This window comes from Hoplias malabaricus, chromosome 13, assembly GCF_029633855.1.
Source record: "Hoplias malabaricus isolate fHopMal1 chromosome 13, fHopMal1.hap1, whole genome shotgun sequence".
Classification (NCBI taxonomy): domain Eukaryota; kingdom Metazoa; phylum Chordata; class Actinopteri; order Characiformes; family Erythrinidae; genus Hoplias; species Hoplias malabaricus.
In genome coordinates, this window is record NC_089812.1 from 4,145,114 (window position 1) to 4,158,658 (window position 13,545).

A 13,545-nucleotide genomic window follows, 5' to 3' on the forward strand; every position below is an offset into this window, starting at 1 on the left:
TAAATTGAAGTAGACATGGTTGGTTTTCCCAACAAGTCCTGTCCCCTGTAGAAAATGTACATCATAAATCATATACAATAAATGATGTAGATCTGCTGAGGCTGAAAAAAAACCCTCAAATAGAACCATAATACGTATTAAATTCAATTAAATAGAATAACAATCAAACAGATACGGTTTATCCATCAAAAAGCATAAGTTTGTGATTAAAACTTGGTATCAACACTCCACTAACAGTTCTGAATCAAAGTACAGCTTGAAGACAGCACGTGACGAACTGGATGAAAACAACAATCGTAAGTATTGCATCTTTTATTGCAGGCAAAGCAACGGCAGATATCATTTACAAAAAACAATGTAAAATCTCACCACATTCTTCATAAAATGACAGTCATAAATAGATGGTAACATTTGTTGCTGCAGTCTGTTGTGTTTAAAATCTGACCTCAAGGAGGAAAATGTGATTAATCTATGAGCATCATTAGCTGTATTGAAAATGTGGTATGTTTTTAATGTCAGTTCTTTGACCTACTCAGATTCTGCTGCTGTAAATAATATAGATTTCCCTCAAACAACCTTAGCCCAAATTAGTTTATAATCTAACCTTTATATAACCTTTATATTTACAATGTAAGCTGCTATAGTCTCGTTATAAACAGAAGTTATTCATTATTCTAATATATCCTTGATATACTAAAGACAAGCTGATCTGTGTCTCTATCACTCACCCATTCTCTCTTTTTCATTCACACATAGATTCTATACTTATGAATCTTGTTATAGTACAGTATTTACATTGAAAGGCTGGTTTTAAATCGACACACTTCCTTTTTTATATTACAATAAGATCACTATACAGTTGTTTATAACACCAGTTACATTTTGCTGGTACGAAGCACTAGAAATTTCCCCTAACCAAACTACAATAGAACCTAATATAACGTTTCATTTAGGACAAAACTGAAGGCATTTTCTTGAAGAACAGGTAAAACACACCAAGTTTGACTGCACAGTTATACTGCTATTTCATTGCTTTTTTTATTACTCTGCTGTTGAAGTAAAATACTACATTTATTTGAAAATAAAGGCAAGTGCTGACTATGCTGCTTGGTTTTAGGTTAGTGTCACGATTGGTTATTTACGCTAACACTTACACTAAAGCTAAGTGCTGAAGGTTTTTAATCACAATTTATAAATATACATCACTGCACAGATGAAAGATAGCCTTTTATGCCCTAATACTGACCAGAAAGCTATAGCCCACGGTCCTCACATCTTCTTGTTTAACCCTCCATAAATAACAAAAACGATACAGTGAAAGAAAAGAGGATTCTTCTTCCCACACACAAGCTTTGTCACAAAGGGCAAATTCAACATCTCTCCTTCCACTTGGTGAGTCATTTAAACATGACCTTCAGAATTCATGCCTGTGGTACATGTCTGGATCATAGTATTTGGTAACAACCACACGGTTGGCGAACTTGCGTCCAGTCAGTGCCTGCATGGCCTTCTGACAGTCAGCCGCTGACCCGTACTCCACAAAAATCTGGGAAAAAAAGACAGACTTGGTCAACAAAAACAAACCTTTCATTAGAAGTCATTTATTATTGTACGGATTTCACTATCTTCATTATCATTGTCAAAATAAAACAAAATTGTACCTGCATCAGCATTTATCCTCAAATCATTGATTACTAGCTCATGCAGTTTCAGTGCTGGGGTTTGCTTTGAAGTAAGAATTTAAGTAATCGGAGGAATTACTTCCTGGAGGAAACCCACGCGGACACAGGGAGAACCCACCACACTCATCACAGACAGTCACCCGGAGGAAACCCATGCAGACACAGGGAGAACACACCAAACTCCTCACAGACAGTCACCTGGAGGAAACCCACGCAGACACAGGGAGAACACACCACACTCCTCACAGACAGTCACCCGGAGCGGGAATCGAACCCACAACCTCCAGGTCCCTGGAGCTGTGTGACTGCGACACCTACCTGCTGCACCACCGTGTATTTAAGAGTTAACAAGTAAGCAATTATTGAAAATAAAACTTATGGGCTGTGCCTGATCTCTCTCTCTCTCTGTTTGTACCACACTGTTATAACATTTAAATGTGAAATGTATGCATTTTATGGTAAATAGGTAGTTTTGACTTCCTCCACTGCAGTCATGCTGACCTTGCCGCAGCCAGGAACCTCCACACCATCGATGGGCCGTGGGATTTCTATGGAGCGCACGTTGCCATACTTGCAGCATTCCTCGCGGATATCCTCCAGGATCTCTTCATAGTCCTCATCATCTAACAGCTCCTCAGGCATGATCATGTTGAGGAGACATAGCACCTCAGTGGGAAGGGCAGAATTCTGCAGCCTCTGCAGACCAGGAACCTGCAAGGTCACTGGCGTCTCTATGATTGTAGTCTATAAAGAGAATACACCAATTAGAATTATTTTAACAGGTTGTTTGTGTATCCATTCAGGTTTTTCAGCTTTTGGTTTAAGACAGTGAGCTAATGTATTAGACAAAATGCTTTGTAAATTCTTCTGAATAGCTGAGCTAATCTTAACATAAGGTTAGCATAGGGCTAGCATCCACCCGAGCTGTTGTGGAGCTCAAACATAGGCTCATCTACAAAAGAATAGGTTTGGGAAGCACTGGTTTAAGTAACTTAAGTATTAAGTATTTTCTCACAATCTTTTTGATCAAGGATACACAGGGCATTGGTCTGAGTCTTCATCAATTAAACACACAAATTACACACATTCTCATGGTGCCGGTGTTGTCCAGATCATTTTCTCTAAGTCACAAAATGACTAAATGCCTAATACCATTAAAGTTAATCTATATAGGATATATATGAACCGTTCATTCTCTCCTGTTCAGGCGCACGGTGGCTCCGGAACATACCCAGGATCTTTGGAGGCAAGGCAGGAACACACCCTGGACAGAACACCTGTCCATCACAGGGCACACTCACACAATCATGGACATTTTTGAGTAGCCAATCCACCTACCGGCCCAACATGTGTTTATAGGACTGTAGGAAGACCGGGTGCACGTAGAGGAAACCCTCACAGACACTGAGAAAACACATCAAACTCCTCACAGTGACACCATGCAAGGTTTGAATCCACGAACCCAGGACCCTGGAGATGTGCGACAGTGGCACAAGACCCCATTACAATGAATTTCCTACCAATGAATTTAACATAACTTAAAATGTGTTTTACCATGTTTTATTTGGAGCATTAAACTGTGAGTTAATATCGAAATACCAGCGTGGTGGTGATGGGAAATACAATAATATTTTCCGATGTGGGCACTTTCACTTACTGGATTGGCGTTCTTTGCTCCCACACTGGCCCTTTGGACGATGAGCTTCTTATCGCCAAGCTGCATGCCATTCAGCCCTGCCACCGCCTTAGCACAACAAACACCTTCATTTAGTCTTGGATTGTGTAGATGGTGTATGAGTCATTCCCTCATCATGAATGTCATCTTATGCATCTTATTGTGGCCGAAAATGACATTTAATAATCTGAGAATGCAGCAAATGTAGCCCATATTTAAGACACACATTTAATCATTTTATTCATTTATAGAGGTCTTAGTCACTGGAAACGGGAGACTTTGATTTGGCTGGTTGCGAGACTAGTAGAAATCCAAATCAGGAAAATGCCCCTGGCAACTTGGGTGAATAGGTTTATATGATGCAAGCATGCAAAGGCAGTTAGAACAGCCATATTCTTCCTCAAAGGATATGGCTTCCTCAAAAAGCCGTTTCATAAACTGTAAAGGCAACAAAATATCAGCCGAAGGGTGAGTGTGCTAAGCGTGGAGTCCAACAGGAGCAGCGGCAGCTTTATTTAAGTCGTTTCAAAAGATTATCAACTTTTACACAATGTCATACCCCCTATATCTTCACATGACTTTGTTTACCTGATCAGTGGCAGCAATATCCACATATTCACAGAAAGCGTAACCTTTTGACAGTGATGTTGCACTGTCTTTAACAAGATTGAAAGCCTTGAGCGGTCCAAATGATGTCAAGAGCTCCTTAACCTGCACAAAAATGAAGGTAGAACATTGAGCGCAGCAAAGGTTATTATCAGAGTAGAAAAGACTGACATGTTTCTGTTTATTTTAAGATTTGTAGGAAAATAAATTAAGAGTGGGATGACAGAAGTGCAGTAGATGACAGTGAGGGGGGATAAAGCCCAAAAAATACACATTCTTTTACCGTCAGGTCGACGTATTCTGCAGTAATGTATGCTTAACAATATAAATAACATCCTGTTAAAAAGACTTAATAGCTCTAATTTAAGAACCTGTCCTAATCATTATATATAATATCTTCTTTTAATACCTCTTTTAAAACAAAGTATATTTCATAACAAAGTATAAAACCATGGCAATTAAATATTAATATTAGTAATTTGTTCATTGAAGTAGAAATGAGTGCAGTACAGTATTATGTAATGACGAGAAAAATATTCATGTTCTAAAAAAATGATGATAAATTATGTATATGCATCTACTACAACCACCATTACACTGGGCCTAACACTGTACACATACTGTGCCTTTAAAGACACTAACCCAACACAAGTAGCCATCTCCAACCCTCCCCTTTGTGCGTTAGCGCGCTCCAAAACAGTGATGGTATAAAGAGAGCAGCCGAGGGGGGGGGGGACCCCTGCTGGCAGGAAGTGTATCCGTGCGAGGAACGGAAATGTCTTACTTGCCTTGTATTATATGTTGGCATGGCAGCAGTAGATCAGTAATACTGAACAAATTATGAGCGCAGACTTAACGATCTTACAGGCCCCTAGCTGGGGACAAAGTGGGGGGAACAAAAATGAAAGAGCTGTGAGTTTCAAAGCAGTGACAGTGACTGCAAGAGAAAAATGAATAGCAGGGTACATTCACCTCCACCTGAGTCTAACTGTTTAATCTAATACTCTGGCAAATCACTGAGGAGCAAAGATCCTCCCCTTTCTCATTACAGACAACTGATAATGCAATCAATCTTACCTTCCCTTAAATCCAATATCATAATATCCATCCAAAATTAAAAAGCAGTAAGTCATATATCAGTAGGAGGTATTTGATATTGGGTATTGATATGCAGTTAGTAGAAAATTATTCATGTTTTTCTTTTCTTTTCTTAGAGATAGTAAATAGTAAATATTGTAAATTAAATGAGTAAATAGTACATTTCGTAGGAAAAAAAAGGACGAATGAATAAAGTTTACTGAACACATCTCTTTACTCGGGACATGTTCATGGTTGTGACAATTTGATTGTGAATGGAAGATGTCTATAGGTAAAACACTGATCGCTGCAAATAGTAAGAAGCACTAATGGTGTTTTGCAGCAGTGAATATATTTAAAAGAACAACAAAATGGGCTCAAGGTAAACACAGTAAAACACTCTTTAAAATTGAAATGATTCAGAAATATTGATCCTTTTCCACTATGTAATAAAAGAATGTGTTACCGTTAAATGACAAATGGAAAAGTGCTGTTTTTTTAATGTGGGGAAAAAATCAAAACACCAGCTACAAGTGTATCCAGATCAGTGTATAGATCTTATTAATAGAATTAGGAAAAAAGCTGTAAAGCTAATCTATCCGATCATTTTCTAATTATACCATTGGAGGAAAACATTAAAGTAGTGAAGGTGTGTAACATAAAATCACTCTCATTCGGCACCACCACCTGTGCCCAGTAGGTGAGGCTCAAATCACTTAGACATTAACAGCATGACATATTCCTTATGACATAAATAAATGAAAGTTTCCTAAAGACATCTGGTAAAACGTGCATGTTTGTACCGCTGTTTTTAGACGAATGGAGAGAGTTCTGAGATAATAAACTGAACTGACAATGTGAGAAATACCTGATCATCATTGAGATAGTTGGGCAGGCCTCCAATGAAGAGTTTATGGGGAGAGTCTGGTACAACTGTGGACACAACACCTAGTGGAATGAAAGCACATTAGCGACAGATTTATATTATGTTCATTAAAATATATTCATCCGGTTTCCCATACACAGACTTAGAAGTTAAATCTAGAACTAAAAAGACAATAGCATTATTGATACACCAGTAAAAATCCTGTTTAATCTTAATTAATCTGGGAAACTGGCCCGATTGCTACCAATTAGTGCCAATCTTAACCTGGAACATGGAAGGCCGGCTGCTCAGATATGCCGGGCAGAGGGCGATAGTCATGAGGCCGTCTGATCTTCAGTGACTGGCCTTGAAAGATGATTCCATCAAACGCCATGGCCTGTGTGGTCTCATCTACAGATCTAAACTGAAGCAGAAAGAAATACATAAAACACAGGAAGCTAAAGCCACAAAGCTGTTATTAAAGTTATTAAAGAGTTACCAGGGACATAGCTTTAATAAACTCTCAGGTTCGCTTCCAACTACCTCATACTCTCAGAAAAAAAGTGCATATTTTATTGCAACTGCAGATGTTTTTGTGTTGTTTAAGTTAGGTCAGGGGCGACACGGTGGTGCAGCAGGTAGTGTCAAAGTTACACAGCTTTTACACAGAGGTTGTGGGTTCAAGTCCCGCTCCGGATGACTGTCTGTGAAAAGTGTGCTGTGTTCTCCCTGCATCCGCATGGGTTTCCTCCGGGTGACTGTCTGTGAAGAGTGTGGTGTGTTCTCCCTGTGTCTGCGTGGGTTTCCTCCAGGTGACTGTCTGTGAGGAGTGTGGTGTGTTCTCCCTGTGTCTGCGTGGGTTTCCTCCGGGTGACTGTCTGTGAGGAGTGTGGTGTGTTCTCCCCGTGTCCGCGTGGGTTTCCTCCGGGTGACTGTCTGTGAGGAGTGTGGTGTGTTCTCTCTGTGTCTGTGTGGGTTTCCTCCAGGTGACTGTCTGTGAGGAGTGTGGTTAACAGATAATGGATAACAGATAATTACTGTATGTGACATTAGGAGACCAGAAAAATGCATTAGAGATGAAATCACTCTCTGCATTAACCTTATTCAGCTTATTCCAGTGTTAAACAGGCCACACCCACTAGAAAAATGAAGCCATGTACAAATCTGCTCTGTATTAAAAGCTAACAAAAGAAGACTATTTAGTTCATCAAAGCCTGTGATAATAATACATTTTGCTCAGCACAGTTATTGCATTAAAATGTGTCATTTCATCAGATATGAGTAAGGCAGCATAGGTTTCATGCTAAAATCAATTTGGTTAAAAGGCAAGCCTTGAGATTACGCCGACTTACCTCTAGGAATGCAAAGTTCTTGTCTTGATTGATCTGCACTGCAAGCACAGGGTTACTGGGTGCCTGGGAGAGCCCAGCAAGTCTCATCTGAGTGTTGAAAAACTCAGCCATTGATTCCTAAATATAGCAAAAGAAAATCCTTGTTTTTCTTGCTTAAAAGAACCCTTGGTTAGATTTGAGGTTTTGCTCCTATTCTCCCTATTACAGGTCAGTGAAGCATCGCAATGATTTTGAAGGTGTAATATTAAAGCAGGGGCGGCACGGTGGTGCAGCAGGTAGGTGTCGCAGTCACACAGCTCCAGGGGCCTGGAGGTTGTGGGTTCGAGTCCCGCTCCGGGTGACTGTCTGTGAGGAGTGTGGTGTGTTCTCCCTGTGTCTGCATGGGTTTCCTCCGGGTGACTGTCTGTGAGGAGTGTGGTGTGTTCTCCCTGTGTCTGCGTGGGTTTCCTCCGAGTGACTGTCTGTGAGGAGTGTGGTGTGTTCTCCTCCCTGTGTCTGCGTGGGTTTCCTCCGGGTGACTGTCTGCGAGGAGTGTGGTGTGTTCTGCTCCCAGTGTCTGCATGGGTTTCCTCCAGGTGACTGTCTGTGAGGGGTTGGTGTGTTCTCCCTGTGTCTGCGTGGGTTTTCTCCAGCTGCTCCGATTTCCTCCCACAGTCCAAAAAACCCACGTTTGTAAGTGGATGGGTGACTCAAAAGTGTCCGTAGGTGTGAGTGTGTGAGTGAATGTGTGTGTGTGTCTGTGTTGCCCTGTGAAGGACTGGTGCCCCCTCCAGGGTGTATTCCCGCCTTGTGCCCAATGATTCCATGTAGGCTCTGGACCCATCCCTGAACTGGATAAGCAGTTACAGATAATGAATGAATGAATTTTAAAGCAAAAAAAATATTATAGAGAATGCAGCCTGTATATGGTCTGCCCATGAACACGTGTTAAAACTATTATAAGCTTAGACCAGCCAAAAAGGCAATTTTCAGTTTAGTTTTTGTCAAAATAGAGAACACATTGTTAAATTAAATTAAAGTGATATTTATCATTTCGTTTTATTTATTTTATTATCATGTAATGATATGCAATGAATGTAATGATATCTTGCAATTTATATGAGAGACTCGACGCTACTTGGCAAATCTAAATTCACTCATGAATTTTCTAACAGCTCCTAAAAAGAACATGAACTTTCATCACAGGGAATTTGTTGGAAAAAAGTGAACTTATGAAAATATGTTGTTGGCAACAACCTTAATTGGACTGACAAAAAAAATTGGATACCAGTATCATATCTAAAAACAAATTAGGAAAAGCCTCAGTCACTTTGTAAAACTATCATGACAACATTTTACTGTTAAACAAGAGTCTGTAACTTTGAGAAGCTTACCTCAGTAACTCCAAAGGGGATATTGCCAACATAAAGACGTCGAGCTTGTCTGGTCATTTGGCTTCCAACAACAGGCACTTGTGTTGGAGTAACTGCCACTCCAGCAGTAGCAGATGTTGCCAGCAGAGCTATGGTAGGGATCTGTCCAGCAGCTAAAACAGCATTAACAGTTACAATGGTTAAGCAATTAGATGATATTCCAACTGTGGTCTTTTCTCAACAAGTCTTTCGTGAATCTCTGATGCTCTTTTGAGCAGCTTTATCACATCTTCAAAAGCGTTAAGTCGCTATTTATAGAACAGATGGTTTCATTTTTAAAAATGAGGCTGAGGTGCATTTAAAGCTCAAACAAAATACCTGATATATACAAATACGAATAACTTATTCAATTGGTATTGTTTTAAACAGGTACAGGGGTTAGACAGTGAAAGTGAAACACCTGTCATTGTAGTGTGGGAGGTTTCATGGTTAAATTGGAGCAGCCTGGTGCCTTCATTAACTCCACACTGCACCAGTAAGACCATGTGCATCCAATGGTTCAAACATTGTGTCCTGAAGGCGGTGCTGTGTATCAGGACGACAACGCACCAATACACACAGCGAGACTGGTGAAAGACTGGTTTGATGAACATGAAAGTGAAGTTGAACATCTCCCATGGCCTGCACAGTCACCAGATCTAAATATTATTGAGCCACTTTGGGGTGTTTTGGAGGAGCGAGTCAGGAAACGTTTTCCTCCACCAGCATCACGTAGAGACCTGGCCACTATCCTGCAAGAAGAATGGCTTCAAATCCCTCTGACCACTGTGCAGGACTTGTGTTTGTCATTCCCAAGACCAACTGACGCTGTATCGGCCGCAAAAGGAGGCCCTACACCAGACTAATACATTATTGTGGGCTAAAACCAGGTGTTTCACTTTCATTGTCCAACCCCTGTAGATTCCCATGTTCTGCCACTGTTGTGTATTGTTTTCCGGTCCACTTGCACTTGGATTACACTGCCACAACTGAGAATGATTCACAGGGTTCCCTTGTTCTAAGTCCGTGTGTTAAATGCCCCATGTTCCTGTTGTTTGTTAGCCCAATTTCTTCTTTTGTATGTATCAGTGCATGTAATATGTGAAATGTTAATGTCCACGTGTTTGCACTGTTCTTCTGGTCTGTTTATGTTCTTAGTTTATGTATTTGTTTAGTTTTTGATGCATTTGGTTTATGCTTTTTTAAATTTGACTGTTGTATTCTGACTGTACACTTGTTAAATGTGTCCAAACTTTGCCTTATTCACAGCTTGCTTCTCTTCTTCAGAAGTGAAAATACCATCAGTGGATCAGTTTTTGTTGTATATCTTCCAGTTCATCTTCTTGTTTTCATGTTTTCTCAGTAATGCCTACTTGGCTGGTACACACACTGCATGGGTTTCTCACAGTGGAAATGAACAGTGAACCTTAATGTTAATTTAAATGTCTCTCTGTTCCAGTGGCCGTTAGGGTTTGTTCTGTATTCCAATCCCAGTGTCTGAAAATTCTTATATAAATAAGTTTTTGCTAAGCGTTTGTTTGTTGCTCTTATAACATAATGCTGTTAAGTTTATGTCAGTGGCATGAAATGGTCTTCATTCATTCATTCATTCATTGTCTGTAACCCTTATCCAGTTCAGGGTCACGGTGGGTCCAGAGCCTACCTGAAATCATTGGGCGCAAGGCGGGAATACACCCTGGAGGGGGCACCAGTCCTTCACAGGGCAACACTCACACACACAGACATTCACTCACTCCTACAGACACTTTTGAGTCGTCAATCCACCTACCAAAGTGTGTTTTTGGACTGTGGGAGGAAACCGGAGCACCCGGAGGAAACCCACGCGGACACAGAGAGAACACACCACACTCCTCACAGAAAGTCACCCGGAGCGGGAATCGAACCCACAACCTCCAGGTCCCTGGAGCTGTGTGACTGCGACACTACCTGCTGTGCCACCGTGCCGCCAAATGCTCTTCAAATGAGAATAATATAATTTATCGCAATTATTTGTGTGACAATATACTGATAAAAAAATACTGTCTATCTGTTGTTCTTGGTTCTGATAATCAGGCAGGTCTTGCATGGTTGTTACAAGTCCCCTTTTCTTGTTGTATCTTTTGAACGATATGTTTTGAACAGCCTTGAAACTGCTTGTTTTTCACTACTTTTCTGCAAGCTTTATGCATGTTTGTTATCTTCCATATGCTCTCTGAGCCTAATCCTAAAAAACTTGTAAGATATTCAGTAAATAAAGGGTGGTATTAGACTGTCTATACTGTACTTCTTCGCACTCTTTAAAAAACCCCGTCTGAGAGCAATAAACGAGAACATTCTCTGTACCTTGCATTGCTTTGTACTGCATCGGAGTGATGTGCTCAAAGCCTGGGGGTGGAACATCCCAGTATCTGTACGTCCTTTTCTTTCGTGTTCGCCGAGGAGAATAGCTGAACAAACAAAAAGTAAGAGAGCGTGGGCCAACAGCTTATTTCCGAAAGCAGAGAGAATCTGACTTATACGCCTAAACCAGGCATTCTTCAAGTTGCCTACAAGTCCACTCCGCAAAACTTCAGATCTGTGTAAATTGAAATGTAAATTCTATTGATGCACATACTTCTTTTCTAAGACACTGTTGAAAAAGCTAGGGACACATAAGTCTGCAGAGCAAACCTGTGGTCTCGATTTCTTCTGCTGAATTCTAAGGTGGGCTGGAGAGTCACCTGTGTTTCTTATGGTCTCTGGAGTTGCTTCGGCGATCCCGGCTCTTGCGGTCTCTGCTGCGACTGCGGCTGCCTCTGTCTTTGCTCCAGCTGTGATGCTTCTCAAAGCGACTCAGGGATCCACTGCGGCTCCTTCTCCTGTGCTTCTCCTTCTCTCTCTCTACAGGAAAAATATAGGAAGCAAAATGCAGGCCATACAGTTATGAAAAACTGAGTGTCAGAAGCCAAGCTACATATTGAAAAAAAAAAGAAACTCCATAGCTGACATTCAAAACTGTCAGTAAATGTGAACGAATGGTTCTGGCACCTTTGATGTAAATAAAGAATAATAAGAAAAATAAGAAAACAATTAGCAATTGTTGCATGTGCCTTAACAGACTCATTAGAACTAGTCAGGTAGGTGAGGCATTATTAAATCATTAGGATATTAACCATGAAACACCTTCTCTGACTCTTAAATAGAGTCACGAATGAATTCCACTAAGTTGCAGCTAACTGTGGGTACAAATATGACACAGTTGGCAGGAAACTGAAGATAAAATTAGAAGGCAAATTTTATTAAAAGACATGGATATAGCTGTCCACAAATACTGTACATTATGTGGATAAAGAGAAGCTTTATCTTTTAAGCATTATGAATCTAGTGGTTACTGGTAGTATTTCTACATGAGGTGACCATAAAAATAAAACTCTTTGGTGTTGATGACAATGTGGATTCAGACACTCCTCCTTACACAGTGTAGTTTCTGCAGTGCACAGCCTGGACAGAGACTATATACTCTCTATTACAGTTCAGTGATACATCATAACGGTTTTGAAGCACTAATTGTGAGGTAAAAAATATGTTATCTATGTTTTCTTTCATAACCAGTGACTGGCCAGCAGTCGACAAGGCTCAGTCGACCAATATGAAGTTGGATTCATTCGCAAAAATCCATTCCGCCTTAACGGTTACAGCATTTAAGGTGGAACGGACAATTTAAATTTCAGCCTCACACGGAACCGAGACAAGAAACAATAACGACTGACGTAAATACAAATCTACATGAGCACAGAGCCGCTGTGAGCTCTCTGCATGCAGAATGTCAGTCACAGACAGATGCAGAACGTAAACACCTGCACGCAAATGAGACAGTTTTACCCTGTCTGTTTTCACTCAGCTGCTTCTCAAACTCCTCAAAGTCCGACATTTCACCACGAATAGCTCCGCTCTCCTTGCGTGAACCGCACTGAGGCCAACAGACCGTTAACGGTCGAGCCGCCGGCGCAGAGATGGATTAGGGGCGCGTCCCATTCGGAAAAGTCATATACCCTATGCCCTATTCCTCACACCCTACTTCGTGCTCCCTACGTCTTCCCTATTCCCTACATCCTGCTCCCTAAATCTTACACCATACTTTAGATTCCCTATGCCTTCCTATTATTTACAAGCTACTCCAAAGGCCTACATCCTAATCACTACTCCCTAAAGATACTAATTCCTAATCCATATTCCCTACTTCCTACTACCTTCTCTCTACATCCTACTTCCTACTTGTTTAGTTCCTACTTCTTACTTCCTTCTCCCTACTTCCTATTCTCTAACTCCTTCTCCATACTTCTTACTTCCTATTTCCTACTCTCTATTTCTTAATCCATACTCCATACAATTTACGCCCTATTTTTTATTCCCAAGGTATTGCATATTACTTACTTGTTCTGTGAAGCTGCTTTGTGACAACATCAGTTGTAAAAATCGCTATACAAATAAATTTGATTTGATTTGATTCTTACTCCCTCCCTTCATCCTACTCATTTTCTACACCCTACTTTTTACTTCTTCCTACTTCTCATTCCCTACTTCCTGTTCCCAACCTTCTACTGCTGCTTTCTTACTTCCTTTTCTTATTTCCCTAAGCCCTATGTCCTAATCCCTTCTTCTTTTCTCCATATTTCTTACTCCCTACTACATATTCCCTACTTTTTACTCTCTTCTCCCTACATCATACTCCTGTTTTCTACATTTCACTCACTACTTTTAACTCCCTACTTCCTACTATTCCCTACATTCCTACATTACTCCGTATTTTGTACTCCTCCCGACTCCCTATTTCCTACTTCAGACTTATTTCGTATTCCTTACTTCTGATTTCCAAACTCCTTGTTTTTACACCTACTCCAGACTTTTTACTATGAAT

At 40.6% G+C, this 13,545-nt stretch overlaps 1 protein-coding gene across 1 annotated transcript; it reads right to left on the bottom strand.

The window, feature by feature from the left end:
* Positions 1 to 374: 374 nt before the first annotated feature.
* On the bottom strand, positions 375 to 12,626 carry LOC136664985 (splicing factor U2AF 65 kDa subunit-like). The gene is made up of 12 exons (XM_066642523.1): positions 12,510 to 12,626; positions 11,369 to 11,528; positions 10,992 to 11,095; positions 8,631 to 8,782; positions 7,258 to 7,374; positions 6,191 to 6,329; positions 5,895 to 5,988; positions 5,734 to 5,746; positions 3,946 to 4,068; positions 3,340 to 3,426; positions 2,184 to 2,426; positions 375 to 1,546 (listed from the first exon to the last, which is right to left on the bottom strand). Exons 1-12 carry the CDS (start codon positions 12,556 to 12,558, stop codon positions 1,415 to 1,417), a joined length of 1,413 nt encoding a protein of 470 aa, XP_066498620.1. The 5' UTR covers positions 12,559 to 12,626; the 3' UTR covers positions 375 to 1,414.
* Positions 12,627 to 13,545: the final 919 nt, after the last annotated feature.